The following is a 24,164-nucleotide window of genomic DNA, read 5'->3' as shown; positions in this document are numbered from 1 at the left end:
TTCAGTGTATATATTTTTATTTTATATACAAATAAAATAGGTTTTTTAGAAAAGAAAAGAAATATTAACAGAACCATAAGAACACGAATTTCCATTAGAACCATGTCTGTTTTTCTTCCTAGAAATGCCAAACATTGACATGTCCTTAGGAACATTTTGGAGTGTGTGCGCGTGCATTCCCTTTAACAACCCTTTTTAGCCATTATGTAACAACTTTGACATATTTGCTTCCTGTAATTATTATTTACATTATACTGTATGGGTCATACAGGGCATTTATTGCAAATATCAGTGTCTTGTCCTGAACCTGGACTTTGCACCTTCTCCCTGATAAAACTGTATCAGTGCATACTGCATCCTTTTCACAGTGAAGAAAATAGCTGTGGCTAAGTATCTGACAGTTGTAATAGAAATCATTCATCCAGTATAATTTATTTGCCATTCAGCCATAAACCAGGGACAGGGAGATTTGTGACCATCTAGCTGCATTTTCTACCTCTGAATTTTCAAATGGTTCTTAGTCTTTGTAATGGACTTCTGTGGGAATTTGAATTGTGCAGTTGTGCAACTTCCTTATTAAGTAGATGGCTGATGCTATTACCTAGCAAAGCCAGCAAGAGTGCTCACACATTGATGCTCATTGGATGCTCCTCCTGGTTTCTCCTTATGAATCTTTGCAATTCAGTAAAAGGCCTTCTTAGTGCCTCTTCTACATAGCTAGGCATACATAAATCTACAAAATGTAACAGGTCATATAGGATTCTGGTGATTAAAAAAAAACCAATGCCATTGGTTAACTGTCCTATCATGGTAGCATCATTTTGTCTAAGGCAGGAATCAGTCTTAATGACAGAGATGCAGTGAGACTAAATGCAGTGGAAGATTGTACTTGTTTCTCAAAGACATTTAGGCAGTAAGTATAATGTTGAACACCATCACATTATTTGAGGGGGGTGAAGGGGGGGGGACACTCTAAGGATCAAACAAATTTGAAAGACATACAGTGAGAATTCATTACATACATTTTTAAACACACACACTTTTTATATTTATATACACATATCTATAAGCACCTAAAGTGTTGGTTTAGCTTTCCAATGCTGGAATAAATTAAAATAAGAAATCTCTCCCCCCCCCCAACTTGCTACCATACAATTGGATCTTAGCAGACAGAACATCTGCACAAAATGGAGTCTGACCTCATGTGGAGACTGACCTGATGTGGAGATCAGTTCCTCCCACTGAAATATATTTAAAACAAACTGGAATGGCTGCCTCAAGAACAGAGCAAGGAATTAGGGCTACAATTCACTAAGTTGTCATGCTGAAGAGAGAATTATATACCAGTTTTTTGTCTTCTATATGTTTTTTTTTTTGGGGGGGGGGCGTGATTGTATATTTTGCTTTAGGCTATTTCTTGGGCTTACCATGGTTTGAGCAGTGCAGTGTATCATTTAAAAACCCACAAACGTCACTTGTTTCGGGTGTTCTGATGATCCTTCTCTATAAAATATGTACAATTTACAAGACTAGCAACAAAAGATGTACAAAGGTGCTCATTATGTGCTTATTTCATTTTCCATATTTCAGGCTCAGCTTTTGTTTGGAATAATACAGCAATCAATAGGAAATATCTCTTCATTGCTTATTGGTCACAAATCAGAATCGAAGAGGAGTTCCATGCTACTTCATTAGCTTCCAGTACTTGCTTGAGAACTGGCTAGCTATCACAGTACTATACTGCAACAGCAGTGGAAACAACAAGCCTGTCTCTCTGGCTTTCAGACCTGATCAAGTTTGCTGTTGTTCTTGTGTGCCTTAAAGTCATTTTTGAGTTATGGCGATCCTAAGGTAAACCTATCATGCGATTTTCTGGGGCTGAGAGTGTATGACCAAAGGTCATCAGTAGGTTTCCATGGCTGAGCGGGGACTCAAACCCTGATCTGCAGAGTCTACATCCTATATTCAAACCACTATCTACAGAGAGTACAATAAAGTCATGGGAGTTAAATCTAGCATGGTTTAGTTGTTTGAGTGTTGGACTAGGAGACTCCAGAAGGGGAGTGACGTGAAAGCATGCCTTTTGCCAAACTGATTTTTTTCAGCACAACGAAAGACATGCTTTTACAATCATCTCCCTTGGGAATAGAAGGCCATGCGGAGAGGTAAACAGAAAACTGTTTCTATCTTGGTGCATCCCATCTTACTTTTGTAATGTGATATGCCTTGAGAAAGCAAAATTCAAATCCCTGCTCAGTTATGGAAATCCACTTGGTGGCCTTAGGAATCCCTCTTAGCCTCAGAGCAAAGCAGTGACAAACCCCCTCTGAACAAATAACACCAATAAAACCTTAGGACAGGTTGCTATAAATTAGCCATGACTTGAAAGCAAACCACAACGATGTGCTTGTGGTCTAAGGATGACACATTTCCTACTCCTGATTTATTTAAAGCAGTTCAGATTGCTTTTTAAATAGTTCTGCTGCATAAGACAAGAGGTTTGTCCGGTCCAGCATCTTCCTTCTACAGGGACCAATGTGAACACCCACAAAACAGGAAATGGGTGCTTCTTTCCCCAGCAACTGATATTTATAGAGGCCTGGTAACAGTGTTGCTATAGATAATATATGGCCAATATGATTAAAGCCTTCTGCAGAAAAAGTCTAACCTTTATACTGAATAGAGTAGATGTATCTCGGGAATACTCTTTTACAATAAAAGACACTTGTGCTTCTCATGAAACCATCATCAAAAGCGGTCTCAATAGAGCTTTCCTGTCAAGAATTATGAATCAAACATCAAACCGTTTTCTAAAATGATGAAGTGATAGGTCAGTGTTAGCCAGGCATAATAGTTGATGCCAGTCTTAAAACATGAATTGCATTCTGTACTACCAGTCTGAGCATGCCAGCCATGCCTGGACTTACTGACTGGCACCATCTATGGAATGTTGAAACTTACTTTCTTTCTTTCTTTCTTTCTTTCTTTCTTTGCTTACAGTAATTCTGATAAGCATCAAAATTACTCAATAATCATTAACAAAAACAAGTAGTAGCAGCAGCAGTAGTACAGTAGTACTAGTAGAAATATCATTATCATCATCATTTATCCAAAATATGTGAATTCCTTCCCTCCAAACCAAGATAGTGTCTGTGTGTGTGTGTGTGTGTGTGTTGTATGTATGAAAGAGAGATCAGGAAAAGACATGTTTGCATTTGTTTGCTGTTACAGAAATGACAGCTGTTCCCAAGTGGCAATGGAGGAGGCCTTGTTTAGAAAACCGTACTCAGAAGCCATCTTTTTACAGACACTGTAACTATCCCAGTTATATGCCTGCAGGCATGTTTAGACCAACATTTTGCTTTCCGACTTCTGCCTTCTGCCTTCCACCTTCTCTCTCTCTCTCTCTCTCTCTCTCTGTGTGTGTGTGTGTGTGTGTGTGTGTGTGTGTATTAAACCATTGCCATTCTTTAACAGTGATCTTGGTCCCTTTGTTTCTGAACTACTGGTTGGTGTCATCTTACCCTATGATTAGTTAGCTCCTGTGCACAAGCAGCAAACGCTGCCATGTAGGGAAAGGAGGAGGTTATTAATTTACTTGTCCACATAAATTTCCAATGCCACATTGGTTTCCGTTTAGGAAGATTCCTTGGCTTCCAAGATCGGTTTTTCAGGGGGCAGGATGGTCTCATAATGTGAAAGGAGCGTGGGAAATGAAAGGTCATGAACAATGGGGAAAGATTGTAGCTTGGAAGCAAGGCACATGTTTTGGATTCTCAAGGCCCTTGGCTGTACCCCTATCATAAAGTACTACATGAAATCCTGTGCAGCCACTACCAGTCAGTGTAAAACAGCTTTCACCAATGAGATACCCTCCAGGTATTTTTGTGGGCTCTCAACAAAAACACCTGAACATTAGCCAAGCTGGCTAAGGCTGTGGGAGTTACAGTCCAAAATACCTGGAGGGAACCAAGCTGAAGTAGTATGATAGAGACTGGACAGTATTCTGATTCTGGTTAAGGCAATATATATACAGTCACCCCTCCATTTTTGTGGACTTGAGATCTGCGTCCCTTGCATATAAGCAAGTGAGAAATGGAGAGGAAACAATGGGGTGTGTGCCCATGGCATGCGCCTGCAGCCGCCCACAAAAGAGCACCCCTATTCAAGCCAATTGGGGTTGCATATATGCAAATTTCTGTTTTTGCAGTGTGTGTGTTCCAGAACGGATCCCCTGCAAAAACAGATGGGCAGCTGTATAATCTTATTCATTCTGCTGGCCAATTTTTTTCCAGAGTAAGATTTGCTGGATAAAACCCTTTTTTAAAAATAGTAGTTATGAATACTAGTTTCCCCATTTTACCTTCTTTTAAAGAAAGGCATGTAGGAGATCCATTACACACACACGACTGCTATGTGATCGATCAGAAAAACAATTTTGTCTTCATTTCTGTTAGACATGAAGGTGAAGGTAACCTCATTGGGCAGCCCAGGTGTATATACCCCACTAAGACTGGGCAACAGCTTGGATCTCATTCTAATTGGTCTTCTGTGAACAGAATACAGTGTACTGTTTATGAGCAAAATAAAATTCTAGCAGTGGATCCCACTGATGGAACGGGTATTAAGATTATTTTCACCCATTTCCCTTTTCCTTGAAGCTCCTTGCTGTTCCTGATGATCTTTCAACTCTGGAACAGATTTTTAGGAGCTTGATGTCTGAACAGGGGGAAGTAAAGTCAATTTCCCCCATTTGTTGGCAGGAGCAAAATCAGGATCTTAGCCAGTATTTATTTTGCCCACATATAAGTACACACATTAGGAAGTCATGTACATGTATACATGGCTTGGGAAACAAATCATAGCATTTTTCTATCCCATATATCTGTACACCACAAAATGGACACATACATTTCTTACAGTACACTTAACTGTATACATGCTCTCAAGTTTAAGAGATGATCTCTGTTTCTTCTTTTCTAAACGAATGTGCATCAAAGCCATATGTGGATCAACACCACTGTCCTATTCTGTGCATTTGTGATGGAATTAAGAGGGGAAGCGACTTCCAGTTCTACATATTCTGGTCATGATGAAGCCTGATTTTTCTACTGATTCCCAGCTTCAGTCTTCAACGAGGAATTGCTGTTTCCCAGGTTGTAACCTGCATAGGTGAGCAAGAGTTCTAGAAATGGTTGTGGCAAGTCCATCTGTTTAGCTTAGCACAGAATGTCTTCCATTCTAAAAAGAAAAGATAGAGAGAGAAATTGAGAAAAAGAGAGGATGACATTTTATTGAAATGCTGCCATTGGACATTCAGACTCCAAAGATCAATGAAGCAGCCAGATCACCTTTCCTCATCTCCATATACTTCAGGCAACCTACCTTTTTGGAAGCATTAAAAAAAATACTTGTATGTTTCCCTGTTTAAATAGTTGTTTCTTGTTGGATTCCCCCCCCCCATCCATTTCTTTATAGATATATATTTTAAAAACTGTTTTGAAAAGGGTTGGGAAACTGACTAGAGGTCTACCCACTGAAATGGCTGTGCTGGACATCTTCATATTTCATTGCTTTTTTTCATGAGGTATACAATCAAAGCCATTGTTATAGTCTATAAAGCACAGGCTGATTTTCTTCTGAAATTCTTTGGTGCACTCCATTAACCAACATATGTTTGTAATATTATTCCTAGTGCATTTTCCTTTCCTAAACCTAGTTTGGACATGTGATATTCCTTGCTCTATATTGGTAAAATCTGTGTTGTAGAATTTTGAGCATCACTTTGTTTGCATGGGAAATCCTATCCCTTAATAGACCCAGCACTTTGGATAGCTCTTTCCAGGTTTGGCTTAACATCTGGAGTTGACCCAACATCCCACTGACATTGACGTCACCAGCCACCACTGATCCTACATACCTAAATAGGGATAAACAGACTAGGGTTTGTTTCCGAGTAACCTCATCTAGGATTGAGCTGCATATTTCTGTGGTTGTGTGCTTATTCCAGAATTCTCTCTTCATTAGAATAAGATGCAACATAAATCCATGGAAATCATGAGAATAGCGAGGCATCTGACACTTTTGGTGGAGGTGGTCTTTAATTTAACTTTACATGAGTGCCTACTGAAATAAAAGAAAATTCTTTTTTAAAAGAAAAAAGAAAAAAAGGCAGGCTTAAATTGCTTTTTAGAGCCATCTTAATTAGCATTCATTTGAACTAAATAGATTTCCAGTGTTGCAAGGATCTGTTTTATTTATTCATGCAATGTTTTACAAGTCATAATAGCATCCCATGAAATATTAAGCTGAGGATATAAAAGATTCATGGCAAAGCTTCTGGCCCATTGAAAGCTCAAAGCTTTGGGTTCTGTTTCATTGTTTTTAAATTTCTTTCAAAGAACCTCAGTTTACACCAGAGAAACCACACGCAATCTCTGATGAATGGCTCCTCTCTTTTCTTTTCCTTTTCTTTTAACATCCTTTTTTATTCTTTCAGTCAGTTATTCTTTAGAGTTGATTTGCATACAGTACTCAAATGAGGTACAATAAAAATGATTAGGCCTCATTCAGTGCCTGTTTGAAGTAGTTATTCTGCACCCAGAACTTGTGCCGACAAGCATGAAATCAAGGAAGCCACCACCTTTTCCTGGTCTTGGACACTGAACCTGCACTCTATTTCCTTAATATATCTTTCTTTGTTAAGATATATGTATTCTGCCTGTATCATACAATCTCAGGGTGGTTTACAATAAAATAATTTAAATGCTTTTAAAAAAAGTTAAAACAGTAAATAAAAAATTAAAAAACCAACTAAAACATATTAAACTGTTTGACAAGTTCAAAGGAGACAGTTTACAACCATGTAAAACAGCTCACAACAATTTAAAACAATGCATGTGCCCAAATTTGAATGAAAGCCTTTCGACCCCAAAGACCCTGATAGAAAGCCATACTTTTACTGGGTGCTGATATGACATCCATGTTGCTGTCACTCTAAGGAGATGAATTCCATAATCGGGACATCCCCAAAAGAATCTGTACACTCCTGCAAAGACGAAAGGAATGGAAGAGGGTACCCTTTGTTCCCATTTTCTTGTCTGTTATCTTTTTTCCTCTGTCTATTTATCATCTATCCATCTATCAGTCTATCTTGTTGTGCCTTCAAGTCATTTCCAACTTAAGGCAACCCTAAGGCAAATGCATCATGGGGTTTTCTTAACATGTTTCTTCAAAGTGGGTCTGCGATTGCAGTGATCTGAGGTTGAGAGGCTGTGACTTGCCCAAGGTCACCCAGTGGGTTTACATGGCCAAGCCAGGCATTGAACGCTGGTCTCCAGAGTCAAAGTCCAATATGTAAACCACTACATCACGCTGGCTCACCTCTATCTATGATCTAGTAATTAAAAGCAAATGTTTAAACACCACCAGGTGAAGCACAGAACTGGAGGTGGAAAATGCACTAAGGGTCCCAGTTTGCACGAATCTCAAAAGCCTGGGACTGCAGGGGAAGAACCCACCAATCATTTGGGGCTAATTACTGCAGAGTAGAATTCAGCCTTATGGCGATAAACTGCTGTTTATCAGCTCTCTTGCAAATAGAGGCTTAGCATCCACGTGGGTGGGATGTGTCTGGGTTTTCAGCAATTATGTATTGCATTCCCAGCAGGTGCAGAGGACTACCTCCCACTCAAAGGCAATTTACACAAAGGGAAAGATTTATTGTTAAAATTAAGCTTACATGATGACGTCCTGCTTTAAAAATACACATGCACACATGCTTATTCAATAGGAATTACTCTAACTTCCATAGCACATGGTGGACAAAACTATTGCAACACCTCTTCTCTTGCTGTTTGGAAAGGTTCTTGTGCCTTTAAGAGAGCAGGGAGAAAATCAACAGGTGTAGTCTGTCTTGGCACCGCATAGATGCCTGGCCTGGCATGGAAAAGGTCACATTCTTAAAATGCTGTAACAAGTAAATACTGAGATATATTCACCGACCAGTAATTTTCTACATAGTGCACATAGCCACTTGGTGAGCTAGCTACCTGTGACAGGTTTCCAAGGAGGAAGGATTACTAACATATTTTGAAGTTACCAAAAATCGAGAAAAGCAGCAAAGGTAGGAAAATTTCTCACTACTACTTGGTAGGAGGATCAAGACAGCAGATTTATTACAGTTCCATATATATTATAGCTCCACACATGCAGTCTCGTGGTAAAACAGTTCAACAGACTGATGTGGTGGTTTAGCAAAGGTCAGTTTGAGGATAATCAACATTGATTTTTAGATGGGAAAAGGTATGACATGTGCTATTTATAGGGGATTAAACATGATGAATGACTTGTCACAGCTTAAAAGGTATTGCTAAATCCGCACACACACCCATTGCCTTTGCTGGCATCAAATTTTGTTTTCTGATTTCTCCATTCATCGTGCATCTTTGAGGGAAATTGTGGGTGTAAGTTAAGGGGAATGCATAGCATGTTCTATGGGTGCATCTACACTGTAGAAATAATGCAGTCTGACACCACTTTAATTGCTATTGCTCTATCCTACAGAATCCTGGGATTTATAGTTTTGTGAGACACCAGCATTCTTTGACAGAGAAGTCTAAAGATGTTGTAGAACTACAAATCTCAGGAATCTGTCAGATGGAGCTATGGCATTTAAAGTGGTGTCCAACTGCATTATTTCTATAGTGTAGATGCACCCTTTGTCTTGGCAGTAGCACCATCTGTTTGTAGTTATTCTTAAAATGGATTTTTACATAAACTTTTATCCAATGAATAAAATAGAATTATCCTCATTAATTTCATAGAGTTGCATTAGGGTGCGTCTGCATTGCAGAAATAATCAAGTCGAACACCACTTTAACTGCCATGGCTCAATGCTATGGAATTCTGAGATTTGTAGTTTTGAGAGATATTTAGCCTTCTCTGTCAGAATGCTCTGCTGTCACAACAATCACTCTCTGAGGCCAGAAACAAAGCACCCAGTGTAGATCATATGACTGGGCCCCTCACTGTGACCTCAGAGGAGCAATTCACAGCAGTGACAGCTCTGTGGGACATTGGAGACAGCCATGCAGCATCACTCCGGCGTGTTCCAGATTTTCAGTCAAAATCCAAAGCAAAGGGTTTTGTTTTTCTTAAAAGCAGATTAAGGGAGGGATGGCCAGATTCACTGTGGGACTGCCCTTCTCACATGTGGACAGTCTGCAGTCAATTTGGGCCTTTGGCCAGGATGACCAAATGTCATAACCACAAAGGAGGATAAGGCACCATAAAAATCTAGGACATTCAGGAAAAATAAAAGCTAAAAAACACTCACATAAATATAAATTTATGCTTCTCAGTCATGCTCAAAATGGAAGACAGTTTGGAAATCCTCCTGGACAGAAGGTCCTGAAAAAGGAGGATGTATGGACCTTGTCTCTGGCCTTGTGTGAGGGCAGGGGGACACCACTGCAACTGGCCCATTAAGACATGCCCAAACACAGCTACTTTTTTTGAAACATTCCTAGAATGGCACCTTTAATATTTGGTCTGAAATCCAGAAAAGATTTACCACCTCCACAGAGATCACCACAACTAGTCTCCACTGACCCTCCCACACAGCCCTGCTTTTTTTATTGGAGCTGTATGATTCATCTCTGAGTCAAGGGTAGTGTTTCCTTCCTGCCTTCTCTCGGAGCTGCAGTATCATAACACACCTTGCCCCATTGGTGCAAGCTTGTTCTGTCAGAACACTGAATGGCATCCCATGCTTTTGCACTTTGATCTGTTAATTAAAAAGGAGGAATTATGTGACTCCCGATAGCTGGGCTGCTGGAAACCTTAATCAGCTAATTATAGCACACAAGCAGCACCTCCAGAAAATAATCTGAAAAGAGCCAAATGTGCTGAACAAACCTCAGCAACGCCTGAAGCATTTCTACAGACACGGTTGGAATCAGCACTCCTTTGCATCTTTTTAGAGCTGAAGTTAAACTCATATGCAAGCTCATCTAATCAGGTAATAAGGAGGGTTTCCTTCCACCCTAGGGTGTTTTTTTTTAAAAAAAAAAAGCACCTAGTCCCCAGCCACAGTTATGATCTTGTCTGCTAGCAGTATTTCTTTCAAAAGTGACAGGTCAGATAAAGCTGTTGACAGGCACAGGCATCTCTGTTTGCTTTCTGGTCGAGAGCCAATATTTTCAGGAAGTCAAGGATGTGTCAGTTGCATGGCAGGAAGTTCCCAGCATTGCAAAAGGAGGCATGGATTACCGAGCCGCAGGTGTGTGACTCCTTTGCTTCCCCAATGGCTCATCCTCTGACTAATCGATGGTGCAAATAACACCATGAGGAATTACAGCTGGGCATCTTTGTCATTTATATTAATAGAGATCACCCGACTAAGAAGCTAGGTGTGAGTGTGTATTTGTGTAAGCTGCCAAGTGCACCTGTGCTTTTAGCAAAACCCAAATGTGTTTAATTTGATGGAAGCCTGTTCAGTTAATAAGGATAAAAACAAATGAATACACTCTCTTCTTGGCATATGGTGGAAGCTCTTACTTCACATCTGTCAGTAGAAAATTTGTTCAGCAAAATTTGGTCAGCATTCTCTGAAGATGCCAGCCACAGATGTTGGCAACACGTCAGGAAGAAACTCTTCTAGAACATGGTCACATAGCCTGAAAACCCCACAAAAAACTATGGATGCTGGCCATGAAAGCCTTCAACTCCACATTAGAAAATTTGTTATGCATTATCAAGGATGTTCAGTAGACAACACTGTTTGAATTCTTCCATTGCCAGTCTGGGGTCCCCTCTTTTCCCAACTCAGTGCCTTTTAGATGGCAATGGACCAGAAGTGGATAGACCCATCTCCAAAAATATTATGCCCCAATGAAATTTTCCTTCAGTCCCCAAATTTCTACCATTGCAGTAACTTAATACTTCATTAGACCATGTAGAAACATAGATTGGGTACACAAAGAACAGGGGCAAGCAAACTGACTTCTGTAAAGCAAACATAGCAAATATGAGTTCAGTGCCTCAGTCTCTCCAACAGTAGAAATTTGGCGACTGAAGAAAAACTTCATGAGGGGGGGCAGCATTCGTACTTGGGGAGCAATTCTCTCTTTTTGCTCCTCCTGTAGCTAAACCTGGAGGGCCACTGGTTTACCTTTTCTCCATCTATTCACTGTTCCATTCAGACAGATGACAAACTCTGTACTTATTGACATTTTAGGTATTTTAAAAATGGGAATGTTGGTGTGAATGGAGGAACAAGGACTAAGCACTGCACCAGTGGCAAAAGCAAGAAAGGTTTTAGGTTCTATAGTTTTTTTGTGGGTTTTTTCAGGCTATGTGGCCATGTTCTAGAAGATTTTCTAGAGGAAGCAAATCTTCTAGAACATGGCCACATAGCCCAAAAAACCCACAAAAAACTATGGATGCCAGCCATGAAAGCCTTCGACTTGATGTTTTAGGTTCTAATTCTGGAAGAGGCTGAACTATGGGCAGCAGAAAAACACAAAGAAAACCTTTGCAGCAACAGGCTACTGTGCTGGTCTCAGAATAGAAGACTGATGTGAATGCCATTCTGCCTTCGGAGAAATCAACAACTTCTTTTTAATACGGTTTGGGAGTTGGCGATAAGCACTCGAAGGAACCGAGCCTCCTACAAAAGGATTTAGTAAGGCTTCAAGGTCAAGACTGCAAAGCCCTGCTTCCTAGTCCTATTATCCGGGCCCCATAGAGTGAATTCTCTTTCTTCTTTCACACCCTGCCGTCCTCTTTCTATAGCTAGGCTTCCTCTGTTGTTTGGGTTAAATGAAATGATGAGACAGAGAATTTATCTGGACATTGTGAGCTTGCTTGGTACTGTACACTTCTTGAGTGAACCTGCTACTGCTTACCCTGATCTGCTGGTGCTCACATCACATCACCCCTATTTCCCTTCCTCCCTTCCGAGCTTCTTTTAAGAAGAATGAATATAGTGACATTCCGAAGGCACCTTTAAGTGAGCAGCAGGAAGATGAGATACTCTGGGACTGTGGGATGGCTTTATCACATCATTATAGTGGTTTCTTCTTTAAAATAACTTTCCAAGCTCTTGGAATTGTTGCCATTTGTACTGGGCAGGTCACCAGCACATTAATTAAAATGTCTCTGTGAATTTGATACAGGAGCACCTACCAGATAATATAAGGGTAGCAAGACAGAAACGGAATAGGCATTTTAAAGATAATAATGTATGGATCTCTGGTCTGCACTATTTTTAGGGAATAGTTAATCCCACTCTGTTCTCTTCCCAGGTAGAAAAATTCTCCTCTGGATTGCCATCCTTTTATCTGAAAAGTAATACATTTGTTCTGCTCCAACATTTGAAAAATCTCATGCCCTAACTTTCAGATAGCAATTTCTGCCTAAATTTATTATTTCCTTGTCATGATGCCTGCCATAGCTCACTTCACCTTGAAGGATGGCAGCTTCTCAAGGCATTCATCCATCAGCACTGGCTGTTTTATTTCTCTGCGACAATTTTCCTCAGTCTGGTGCCTTCCAGATGTGCTGGAAGACAAACCAGCACCATCATTTTACAATCTGTCTGAACCAGATCAAAACTTGCCTATGCTGGGTAGGGATGGTTGGAGTTATTGTTGAACCCATCTGGAGAGCACTACATTAAGGGAGGCTGCGCTACAAATATGCATTCTGTCTCCATTATTTTAACCTCTTTTTATCTTTCTTAAGGGTATGCTTTAAACTGTTTTAATATTGTTAATCATTTAATTAAATGTTAATCTTTTGTATGTTTTAATTATATTGCATTCATTTCAATATAAGGTATCCCAGTTTGAGTCCCATTTAGGGAAGAAAGGTGGAGTATAAATAAAGTCAGCAACAACAAGGCACTTCATTTTGACTTAAGGCTTACATCTGCTCTCCCAAAGATCTGCCTCTGTATCAAAGAGCAGACCCCCATTTCTGCCCATGTTCCAAATTCCTAGATTGGACAACATCAGAAGTTTTTTAAAATGCAAGGGGGAATGCTGTGTCATTTGAGCAATTGTCAATCAGTTGACAAACATGTGTTTAGGGACAGATTTTCTCCTATTATTTCTTAATATGCCTTTGCTCCTATATATCTGCCCCAGCATGTGTTCTTCATGTGTTGTCAGAAGAGTTTGGGGTGAAGAAAAGAAGAAAAAGAAACCTAGACTGCGATCGTCTGCACTCAAAAAATGAGGACTAGCCCCCACTAAGCTCAGTGGGACATTTTTCTGAACAAACTTGGGATGCAATTGTATTATTTCTGGTAGACCGTCTGGTGCATTGTGAACACCTCTGAAAATATACCCCATAAAAACCTACACTTGGGGGCAGAGTTTGAAATCCTATTAATTCCAATGGGAAGACTGTTTTTGAAGCCTACTACATGGTATCCTACATAGCTGTTTCTCCCCCATTTTCATCCCACACAACCCAGTTGTGAGGAAGTACAAATTGACCCATGAGCATTGTGGCACAACAGAATCTGTGCCCGATGGACCATAATCTCACACACTAACTACTCTTCACACAGGCTTTGTAGTGATTCAGTATCACCCATACAAAGAGTGAAAAGGTTACTTTTAAAAGCAAATAGTAACAGTTCTAGTTCTAAAGGGCCAGGTAGTTAACACTGTGGTTATAGTTGTTTTTTTTAAAGTAATTCTCTACCTTTCAATTTCCTTAAAATACAATATCATTGTTGCTCCATAATTTCTTTTTTTAAAATTGGAATACAACAAGATGCTGGCCTGTTCCCTTAAAGTTCAGCACTTGAACCATGTAATACTCCTTGTCCATCATTTGGAATAGTCATAATTCTGTAGCTACTAAAGCAATTAAAAAGTTACAGTTATAACTCAAGAGGAAGTGGCATCATCCCTTATCATGTAATGCACATAATATAGTTTGGTTTTTATGCTTTAATGTAAAAAAATTAATTACAAGAATGTTATTATTAATTACTTTTATGTTCATGTTTGCTGTCAAAAGTAGCAACAGCTGTTTAGTTTAGGCATTTATCCTACAGGAGATAACAGGCTGCAATTTTGTCCATTTTGACAGGGACATAAATTTACCTGAATCAGTGGGACTTGTTTCTGAACAGACACTGAAATGTCTTTGGAGGGACACTTTCATGATAGATGCTGCATCGACACTGCAGAAATAATCCAGTTTGATACCACTTTAATTGTGATGGCTCATTGCTATGGGGCTTATCGTTTTGTGAGATATTTAGCCTTCTCTATCAGAAAGGTCTGGTGCCACAATAAGTTACAGAACCCAGAATTCCATAGGACTGAGCCATGACAGTTAAAGCATGTCAAACTGGATTATTTATGAAGTGCAGATGCAGCCATAGAAAGCTAGTACTGTACTGTATCTGAATGAATATTCTTGTTTCCTGGCATAGGATGAATTTCCATAGAAAATCACAGTTATTATGAACCTAGATATAGGCCTGTTACAGACTGCCAAAATAAAGCTGCTTCGGGTCTCTTTGGAAGTATGCTGTTTAAATGATGCATGCACCCTAAGAATCCGGAAGCTGCGCCAAAGCGGCACTCCAGTGCTTAGGAATGGAGTGTGGCTTTGGCACAACCGCCGGACTCTTAGGACCCACACGTCATTTAAATAGCATGCCTCCAAAGAGACCCGAAACAGCTTTATTTTGGCAGTCTGTAACAGGCCATAGTTTGCTGATGCATCACAGTAGATCAGCTTTAAAATGGATTAAAACCACCATCAATTTCAGTTGTCCTGGCTCACTGGGGATGCTAGGAGTTGTAGTCCAAATCATCTAGAGAGTACCAACTTGAGACGGGCTAATATACATGGTCCTTGTGTGGAATTTGGTTTTCTCTGACCAGGAGTTACTTTTTAAATATAAAGTAGGCAACAAGGAAAACTAAACTAAACTTATCTAAAGGTTTAGCTTATATGTGCAAGCGATGTGTGGTGAGGGTTTTTACTGTGAGAAAGGTGAAAGCCATATCAGATGGAGGATAATTTTTTCTATTATTTGTTTCCCCTAAAGACAGAGATAAAGAGGCTTAATTTTTTAAGGCTTAAAAATGACTTTAATGGGAATCCAGCCTTGGGCACTTCAGTTCTGCTTACTTAAGGATAAAGTATATGTGTGAAGATTTAACCGTTTAGCTTTCTGTGTAGAAGCTATCAAATGTTTCTGTTATCAGACCAAAACAGAACACTCTCCTAAGTTAATATAGCCAAGAATTTTCTATGTCAGGTTGGACATAAGGTAGGAGTTATTGGTTAATTTATTGTACATGGGCATGGATTTCTGATTCCCAGTTATTTATCTACAGCAGCAACAACATGACTTTTGCATGAACAAAGTTTGAAGTAACCAGGTTTAGATATTAATGGGAAAGTCCTGTGAGCTTAGGTCAGCTCTGGTAATGAAAACAAATTGGTAGACTCTGGATATGCTCAGAAGAACAACCCAGGTCTTCTTCTTTTTTTTTAGTGTGTGTCTTTTGCATCTGATGCTGGTCGACGGCTTTGAAGTAGGCTCAACTCTATGAAAGCATTCATCTGAGGAAGTAGGCTCAAGTCTAGGAAAGCTCATGCTACCAGCTTCTCTTTCAGTTAGTGACAAAGGTGCTGCAAGATTCCTTTGCATGCTGATTTTCCAGGCTAACATGGTTTTGTCTCTGTGTTCTAGCAAACAGAAAGAAATGACATCACCACACTAAACTACAAACTCCAAGATTCTGTAAGATGGAACCATGGCCAGAATTGATTTGGACAGTTATGAATGTGTAACCATCATAATTAAATGACTATGCAGTGACTCCTTGCCTGATCCTGCCTCCCCATCCCTAAATATGAGGCAGCAGTTGCTGTAATCCATGGGGGTCTGTTCCCCTGTCACTTTGGAAGTAGCTGATTGATGTTTCTACCTCTTCCTGTGAGCAACCTAGTGCAAGTGAAGTAGGGTCTGAAGACTGTTTGCACAATGGACACGGCTTGCACCAGGGAGGGGGGTGAGACTATCAGTCAGCTGCTTCGCAATTGACAGAACAGATCCTCATTGATCGCTGTAGCTGCTGCCTGATAAGTGGAGACTGGGAGACTTTCAAAGTCCCTATGTCTCCCCTGAACTAGGGAATACATAGAGATCATGAGTACAAAACAGTCAAAAATGTCTAACAGTAGGTTATGCATTCATAGCTGAATCAATAATTTCCAGTCCATACCAGTTAAAGTTGAATCAAACTGCTATAATTGCACAATGTGCATACAGAGATAGGGAAGGTGTATCTCTTTAGATGCTGCTAAACTGCAACTCCCATCATCCCTCACTATTGGTTATGCTAGCAAAGGCAGCTGGGAATTGCAACCCAACAACATCTGGAGGGCCACATATTTTTTACCTTTTGTCTAAACTGTTTCCATTTGCTTCCAAGAGATTAAAACTGCCTAAAACATATGCAAAGATTAGGTTTTTCCCCATAACCTCTGCTTTTGTTGCTTTTTAAAAAAAACTTTCATACTGTTGTAATTCTAAAGTCTTATAAGCTGCCCTGACAGTGACTGAAAACCTTTATAGAAATAAAAACAAAATCCAAGGATTTTGAGTCAAAGAGTAGTTTACAAGAGTTCTCCTCAAAATGTCTCTTCAGTGGCTAGTGCCAGTTTGTGAATTATTGGCTGAAGGTCTGTGGACAGTTTCCAGGAAAGAAAGGACCATCTGTAGCCAATGGGCACAAATATCTTTCAGGTTCCCGGCATTCTGGGCAGAAGAAAAACCCTGCTGGCCCCTTGCATCAGTAGCTTAAGCAGCAGTGGGTTTAGAGGTCACAATTTTCAGGGAACTGAGCTCAGCAGCCTAAACATAGCATGGTGTAAAAGCTGTCTGAGATAGTAAAAGTGGAAGAAAGGGGACTAATGGATGCCCATTAGATAAGAGCCTTAGTCAGGAGAGGTCTTTCACTGTGAAAGGGAGGCATTTGATGCTTGGGCTCTACTTTTGTAAACAACACTTTGCATAGCCCTGTTTCATGAGAACTGTGCCATAATTAAACATTTGGGGGGAATTTTTCACAGTTGTTCATTTCAATGCACCTTTTAATTCAAGTGTTTCCTTTTATCTGCATACCTGACTGCAAAGGTCTCTCTATGATAGTGGTGGGAATCTATGACTCCCTCAGATGTTGATGGACTCCAACTGCCATCATCCCTCCCCAATAGCTAGGTTAGGGCACATGGGATTTAGAGGCCAGCACCATCCAGGATGGTGTGGGAGCAGCATGGTGTAATAGTTTGTTAGACTAGGTCTCTGGAGACTGGGGTTTGAATTCTGGCTCAGCCATGAAAACGACTGGGTGACCTTGGGCAAGTTACACTCTCTCGGCCTCAGGGGAAGGCAATGGCAAAAACTCCTCTGAACAAATTTTGCCAAGAAAACTCCATGATAGTCCACCTTAGGGTCAGCATAAACCAGAAATGACTTGAAGGTAGACAACAACAACAACAGCAGCAGCCTATCCATCTAGACTTGACACAGAGATCAGCACAGAGAGAAAAAACTCATAGGGTAATGATGGCAAATGGGTCATTTGTCATCATTACCCTATGAGTTGTCTTTGTGCTGATCTCTGTGTCAAATTCCTGAAGAGACAGAGCATCCAATTCCTCTTATCCAATCCTTCTCATCCTAATAACAGAGGATTACTCTCCAGAGGGTTCACAATTGTGCTAATGATATAGTTGTGGTATTGCCCAGTCTTTCTGTTATATGGAATGAGACTGCTACCTTAGGCAGCCCACCTTTTCCCCAAGGCCCCCTAAGCTAGCCTGCCAAGTTCCCCTAAGCTAGTAGATCACCCATCCCACCCTATGCAGTGAATGATGTTGTCAAAGTCACTGGCAACTGTCATGTCATTTGAGAATGGTGGATAACACACACATGGGGTCCATGCATACTGCACAATCATAGCATTATAATTCCCCTTTAACTGCCATGGCTACATCCTATGAAATCCTGGGTTTGTAGTTTGGTAAGACACTAGATGAATCATAGAATCAGAAGAGACTACAAGGGCCATCCAGTCCAACCTTCTGCCATGCAGAAAAACACAAAGCACTCCTGACAGATGGCCATCCAAACTCTGTTTAAAAACCTCCAAAGAAGGAGGCTCCACCATTCCCCAAAGAAACTTGTTCCACTGTCAAACAACTCTTGCTGTCAGGAAGTTCTTCCTAATGTTTAGATGGAATCTCTTTTCCTGTTGTCTCTGGAGCAGAAAACAAGCTTGCTCCATTTTCAATATGACACCCCTTCCAATATTTAAACATGTCTATCATGTCACCTCTTAACCTTCTCTTCTCCAGGCTAAACACACCCAGCTTCCTAAGTTGCCTGTCTTAGGACATAGTTTCCAGATCTTTCCCCATTTTGGTTGCCCTTGTCTGGACATGCTCCAGCTTGTCAATATTCCTCTTGAACTGTGGTGCCCAGATCTGGACACAATATTCCAGGTGAGGCCAAAGCAGAATTGAGTGGTACTATTGCTTCCCTTAATCTAGACACTGCACTCTGTTGATGCAGCCTAGGATCATATTGGCTTTTTTTAGCAGCTGCATTACACTGTTGACTCATGTTAAGGAGCTCTCTGCAGATGAGAATTCTAAACACCCCTCCTTAAACTATAAAGACAAGGATTCTATGGGTTGCAACCAAGGCAGTTATCACAGTGGTATAACTGGGCAGTATGAATGGGCCCCTGATGAGAGGAAAGCATACAAGCCCTACACTCTCCCCCACTACTACTTCCATTGATCCCTACATGTAGAAGGAGAGTTTCTTAAGATGGTAGAGCCTTCTATATTTGTTGAACCTTTTCATACAGTTTTGAACAGTTTTGCTTTTCCAGCATTTAGAATCATATGACAGGTTTCATCCTTTCAGAGAGTCTCTCTTCATGTGCAGAGATGGCGACAAGGAAAGAAACAAGGTTGACATTCTCCTCCTTCTGATGCCCTAGCATATACAGGCTGGAATCCTGTTCATGATGTGTGTTCATGAGTGTGGCTTATGTGTGCATATGCCTCTTTTTGAACAGAGTGCAAGGTGATATTCTAAAGCCCTTTGAAGAGCTAGACCACAGCCCTTTGCACCCCTCCTGAAAAGAGACACATGTGGGGCAGTGGTGGTGGAGGACACAGAACTGTCTGGGCAAAGCATTATGCTCCACTAAGTAGGATTCTGATCTAGATCCAATTTTCAAAACATCTAAATATAAGGTTGGATTTCAGCTACTGTTCCAATAGGATTTTAGATTTGGAAAGATCTGTTATACAGCCTGCTCCATGTCCTTCTTTCTTTGGGCTATGGTTGACTTCTGAACAGCAGCTTTGATTCTCAGTTGGTTCTTTCAGTGAACTCAAAGGAGCCAGGGTTGCTGGATGCTTACAGATGTACTTACCAGGCATGCTTATCTGATAATACAGCTTAGTTAGTGTTCAAGTGTTTGTTTAGTTTGAAACAGTGATTCAGAAAGGGACAAGGGTTTTTTCCTTTTTAATTGGCACGTTGTGCAGCCAATCTGAACTCTGCACATCCACCTTTTCCTGGTAAAAGTATGAATGGAAGAAAATCAGCCCATTGAAAACACCCTTCCGTGCTGCGATACCTCTGTGAGCTCACTGTGGACAGTATGGATGCTTTATTCCCATTTAGTTCAAACATGGAAATAATGTGGATTTTCTTGAACTACAAATTCCAGAAGCCCTTAACTAGAATATATAAAGGTGAAAATTTCTGGGTATTACAATCCAACTACATCTGGAAAACTGCATGATTCTAACCCCTGTTGAATAGGATTTAAAGTATGTATAACTGACCATTGGATTCTGCAAACTGCCTATGTTACAGTAGAGAAGCCTGTCTTGAAGACTGTGTATATTTATATACTATAAGCACATACACACACAAACTTTTTTTTTAAATAAATTAATCCCTTGGCTTGATCAGTTGTTATACTGAATCAGTTCTTGTATTTGCTATTCCTCACAGATGATTCTGGGGACCGGGGTTTGATTCACAGTTTAGCCATATAAACCCACTTGGGCCTTGGGCAAGTCATACTCTCTCAGCTTCAGAGGAAGGCAATGGCAACCCCCCTCTGAAAAAACTTGCCAAGAAAACTCTATGACAGCTTCACCTTAGGGTCGCCATAAGAAAAAAAATGACTTGGAGACACACAGCAGTAGCAACAACAACAACAGACTTATTCACACATGTATGCAATCCATAAATCCACAAGGAAATATTGGTATGATTGCTACATAAAGATTGGTAGGAAGACAGCCAAGACTACTGGGAATACTGCAACAAGACCTGCATATTGTCTGGACTCACCTGCACCTGTAGCTGAGAAAGGACCATAGCTAGTCATATGGAGAAGAAAAGGACTGTGTGATCCGCATTCCTAATGCCCAAGTGAGTGGGTGAACCCTTCCCAAACAACATTAAAGAGCTCTGCTGGATCAGACCAAAGGCCTGTTTTTTCTAACTTTCATATAGTGGTCAGCCCACAAACATTGTCAGTGTAACAGCACTCTCCTCATCATGGTCCCCAACAACTGGTATACAAAGGCATAGTGCCGCTCCTTCAGGCTTTTTGTATTTTAAAGGGTTTTCCTTTCCATTCCAATCTCTACAGTTATAAACCAGTTGTTGTTGATGATGATGTATGTGTGCCTTCAAGGTGACTCTATGTTGACCCTATCATGGGGTTGTCTTGGGAAAATTTGTTTGAGGTGGAGTTCACCTTTGCCTCCCTCTGAGGCTGAGAGAGTGTGAAGAAGCCTTGGTGGTGCAGTGGTTAAATGCCTGTACTGCACCTACTCACTCAAAGCCATAAAGTTGCGAGTTCAAGACCAGCAAAAGGGTCCAAGCTCGAGACAGGCTTGCATCCTTCCAAGGTCGCTAAAATGAGTACCCAGATTGTTGGGGCAATTAGCTTACACTTTGTAAACTGTTTAGGGAGTGCTTAAGTGCACTGATAAGCGGTATAGAAATGTACTTGCTATTGCTATTGCTTGCTCTGTGCCCAAGGTCACCTAGTGGATTTCCATGCCCAAGCAAGGATTCAAATCCTGGTCTCCAGAGTTGTAGTCCAGCCCTCCAACCACTGGCTCTCAACAAACCAGTTGCTACTAGACCTTTATCATAAACACAGTAGTTTGGAACTAAATCTTATGGATTACACTTGACCCCACTTCCAGGAAAGTGTGTATAGGAGCCTAACAGTTTTTTCATGCTTACTTGGAAGTAAAGTTTACAGTAATCATGTTGCAATCAAAATCTACTTTCTACATGCATACAGCCATTATTATCCAACTTCCACCATTAACGATTTGAATTAAACCAAGCAGCAAAAAAAGTTCCAATTCTCAGATCAGAGAATATAACATGTCAGTAAGCAGCTGGTACAAGCTATTATGGTGCTATCAGAGGAGTCCTATCCTTCATCATATCAAGCAAAATGAAGTGTGCTAGAAGAGGAGAAGAAGCTGTCAAACACTTTAATTTACCATGGTTTGCAGGAGGAAAGGTAAGGAAAAGGAAACTGTGGACAGACCAGGCAGCTCCTTAAACAGCAAGCCTTTGCAATTTGCTTCACTTTATCTTAATTATATCTAATTAAGGCTTAAGTAAGTTTCTAGGCTCCCTGTTAGCACAGCACAGCCTGATGTAAATAAGCCATTTACCAGTCAGGAGGGACCCGTCACAGACGACATGTAAACATAGGCTCTAAATATTGATTTAACTTTCTTCAGAGGTTTTAATCTCACTCCAGCAAAGTACATGGGTTTAAAAAACAGTTTGAAGCTCAAGAATTTTACATTACAAGGAGAAAAGATATACTGCTTCAGAGAATCAAGTAGTTTAACTCACTCATGATATTGGCAATGTAAAACTAGAAAGACAAAATGCAGCCTTTACCACCAATTCGTTCCTATCAAGGGAATCATCACTTATATATTTCCTCCCTATACACACTGTTTACGATCCTCCATTCTTTACATTCAAATTGTATGCCTCTGCCATGCCCTGAAACCAAAAACATACTGCCATGCCTTGAAGGCAACAAGTCATAATGAGGAGGATTCTACCTCCATACATTCCAAGGCAGATAAGGTCATCTAAAAGTGTCATTCTAAGGCTTGACCATCCATAATATTTAGAATCATAAAATCATAGAGTTGGAAGAGATCACAAGGGCCATTCAGTCCAACCCTCTGCCATGCAGGAATACACAAGGAATACTTACCAGGCCACACCATGTTCTGGAGGAAGTAATCTTTATGCTAACTCCTGCATCATGGTGTTTGCCTCCTTGGCTTTCTTGCAGGTGTACAGCCATTTGATTATCCGAGCATTACGTTCAATCACTGAAGTGCCAGTGGGGACCTGTTCTGTGAGTTCTTCTTCCAGGAGTCCATCATCACCACTGTGCCTCGTGAAGTCGCTGTCTGATGTGGCCACGCTAATGCTTCGGATCCGAAAGGAGAAATTGTCAGAAGCAACAGAAAAGTTCTCCTGGCCGAGGTCTTCTATTACCTCAGGTTCAAGGCCACAGTATTTAAAGAAAGTGTCAAATTCAGAGAACGATTTTGAGTACCGAGAACTAATATCCGACTGGGAGCGATGCAGACCTTTCCGCCTTACCTCCTTCATGTCATAAGTTGCCACAGTCTGATTTGGGGCATTCTCACACCTGCTGGTGAGAATGGCTGCTGGACCTGCCTTTGGAGGTACAGTCTGCCCTGCCAGATTGCAGTTCACCTCTTTGACCAACTTAATCCCATCTGCTTCAGGGGAGACATCCTCCTTGACCATGGCTTTGGATGCCTCAGAAACCAGCTGCTTTTCTTTGAAGGAGCCCTGGAATAGCCTTCTGACCAAACTCCCACGAGTGCTCTCTTGGCTTTGACCTCTCACAAACTCACATTTCTGGCGATAGATCACTAAGGAGTCTGGCCTGATCTGCCTCTTGGCGCTGCTGCGCCTCACGATAGGAGGGCCACGTTCCAGGGGAGCAGGGCCAGAATCCAAAGTGTGGTTAACTTGAGATTTGGCACTCTTCTCTTCAGCTTCGTTGTTGGCTTTCTTGCTTTCCACAGAACAGCTCTCGCTGCTGCTCTCTGAAGCTGAACTGAGTGCCGTGACCACCACCGGCTCCTGCCTAGTCCTGATTACCTGCTGACTTTTGACATACTTGGGTTTATCTGCTGCCAGTCTTTCCACGGCACTCTTCTTGCCTGGGTTGCCTGCCTCCATCTGTTTGCGAAGGTACTCTGGACCCTTGTTGAGAAGCCGTGCTGTCAGCGAGGAATGGAAGCCAGAGATGGCATGCATTCTCTCAGCATGAGAGATTTCAGTTGGCATATCAAATTCAGGTGTCCCAGACTCACTCGCAGTTCAGGAGAAAGAAACCAAATTTCACAGTCTGCTCCCGCCTTCTTTCCTCTTCCTCCTCTTGCCTTTCTGTGGCTCCAGTCCTCATGCAAAAGACAAACCAGGGTGCTTTCCCCATGTAGCCAGCCCCTGCTGCTGACTTGTCTTGATCAGTTTCTGAAGGAAGAAAAACTCCTCTGCCTGAACAGAGCCCAACTGTCTGTGCCTGCTGCAGACACTCTGACTCTGAACACATACCCACACCACACACACCTCCACAGCTGCTTCCTTGCACATTCACCTTTCAGCTGAGCCAACCCCTGCAAGCCAGACCTAGCCAATCCCTCTGGAGCCAAGGCCTCTCTGACATCACCAGGGAGGCCGATGGCTCATTGACGTTAGAGGAGTGGCTCAGACCATCAACACACCATTGCCTCTAGCAAGGGCAAGCCTTGATGAAAGTGTTTGTTTAGCATATGCTTTCAGCTGCCTCCTCCTCCTCCAACAGCAGCAGCAACAGCCAGTGAATGCCTGTGTATGAAGGAGAATACCAGAAGTCTCTTTCTTGCAGGAGAGGCTGAGGCATGCAGATGCTTGGAGCAAAACTTCACAAGCCCATCACTGCCCTTTCCCAGACAGCAATAGGATACCTATTCTGCCCTTCAAATCTACTGCTGTGCAAGTT

At 41.2% G+C, this 24,164-nt stretch overlaps 1 protein-coding gene across 2 annotated transcripts; it reads right to left on the bottom strand.

Annotated features, from left to right (window-relative positions):
- Positions 1-23,808, bottom strand: FAM110C (family with sequence similarity 110 member C). 2 transcript variants are annotated; one of them, XM_042446520.1, is made up of 2 exons: positions 22,353-23,808; positions 1-6,126 (listed from the first exon to the last, which is right to left on the bottom strand). In XM_042446520.1, the coding sequence occupies exon 1, from the start codon at positions 23,468-23,470 to the stop codon at positions 22,385-22,387; it is 1,086 nt and encodes a 361-aa protein (XP_042302454.1). In that variant the 5' UTR covers positions 23,471-23,808; the 3' UTR covers positions 1-6,126; positions 22,353-22,384. The 2 variants fall into 2 exon arrangements, with proteins under 2 accessions (XP_042302454.1, XP_042302453.1); XM_042446519.1 differs by having other exon boundaries at positions 1-5,241.
- Between the last annotated feature and the right edge of the window lie 356 nt (positions 23,809-24,164).

Source organism: Sceloporus undulatus, chromosome 1 (genome assembly GCF_019175285.1).
Source record: "Sceloporus undulatus isolate JIND9_A2432 ecotype Alabama chromosome 1, SceUnd_v1.1, whole genome shotgun sequence".
In the NCBI taxonomy this organism is placed as follows: domain Eukaryota; kingdom Metazoa; phylum Chordata; class Lepidosauria; order Squamata; family Phrynosomatidae; genus Sceloporus; species Sceloporus undulatus.
The sequence above is the reverse complement of the archived record's forward strand: the minus strand, read 5'-3'. Positions and strand labels throughout refer to the sequence as shown.

What these genes read in the sequence shown, in the direction of transcription:
- FAM110C (XM_042446520.1), bottom strand. Translation starts at nt 23,470, where the DNA reads ATGCCAACTGAAATCTCTCATGCTGAGAGAATGCATGCCATCTCTGGC.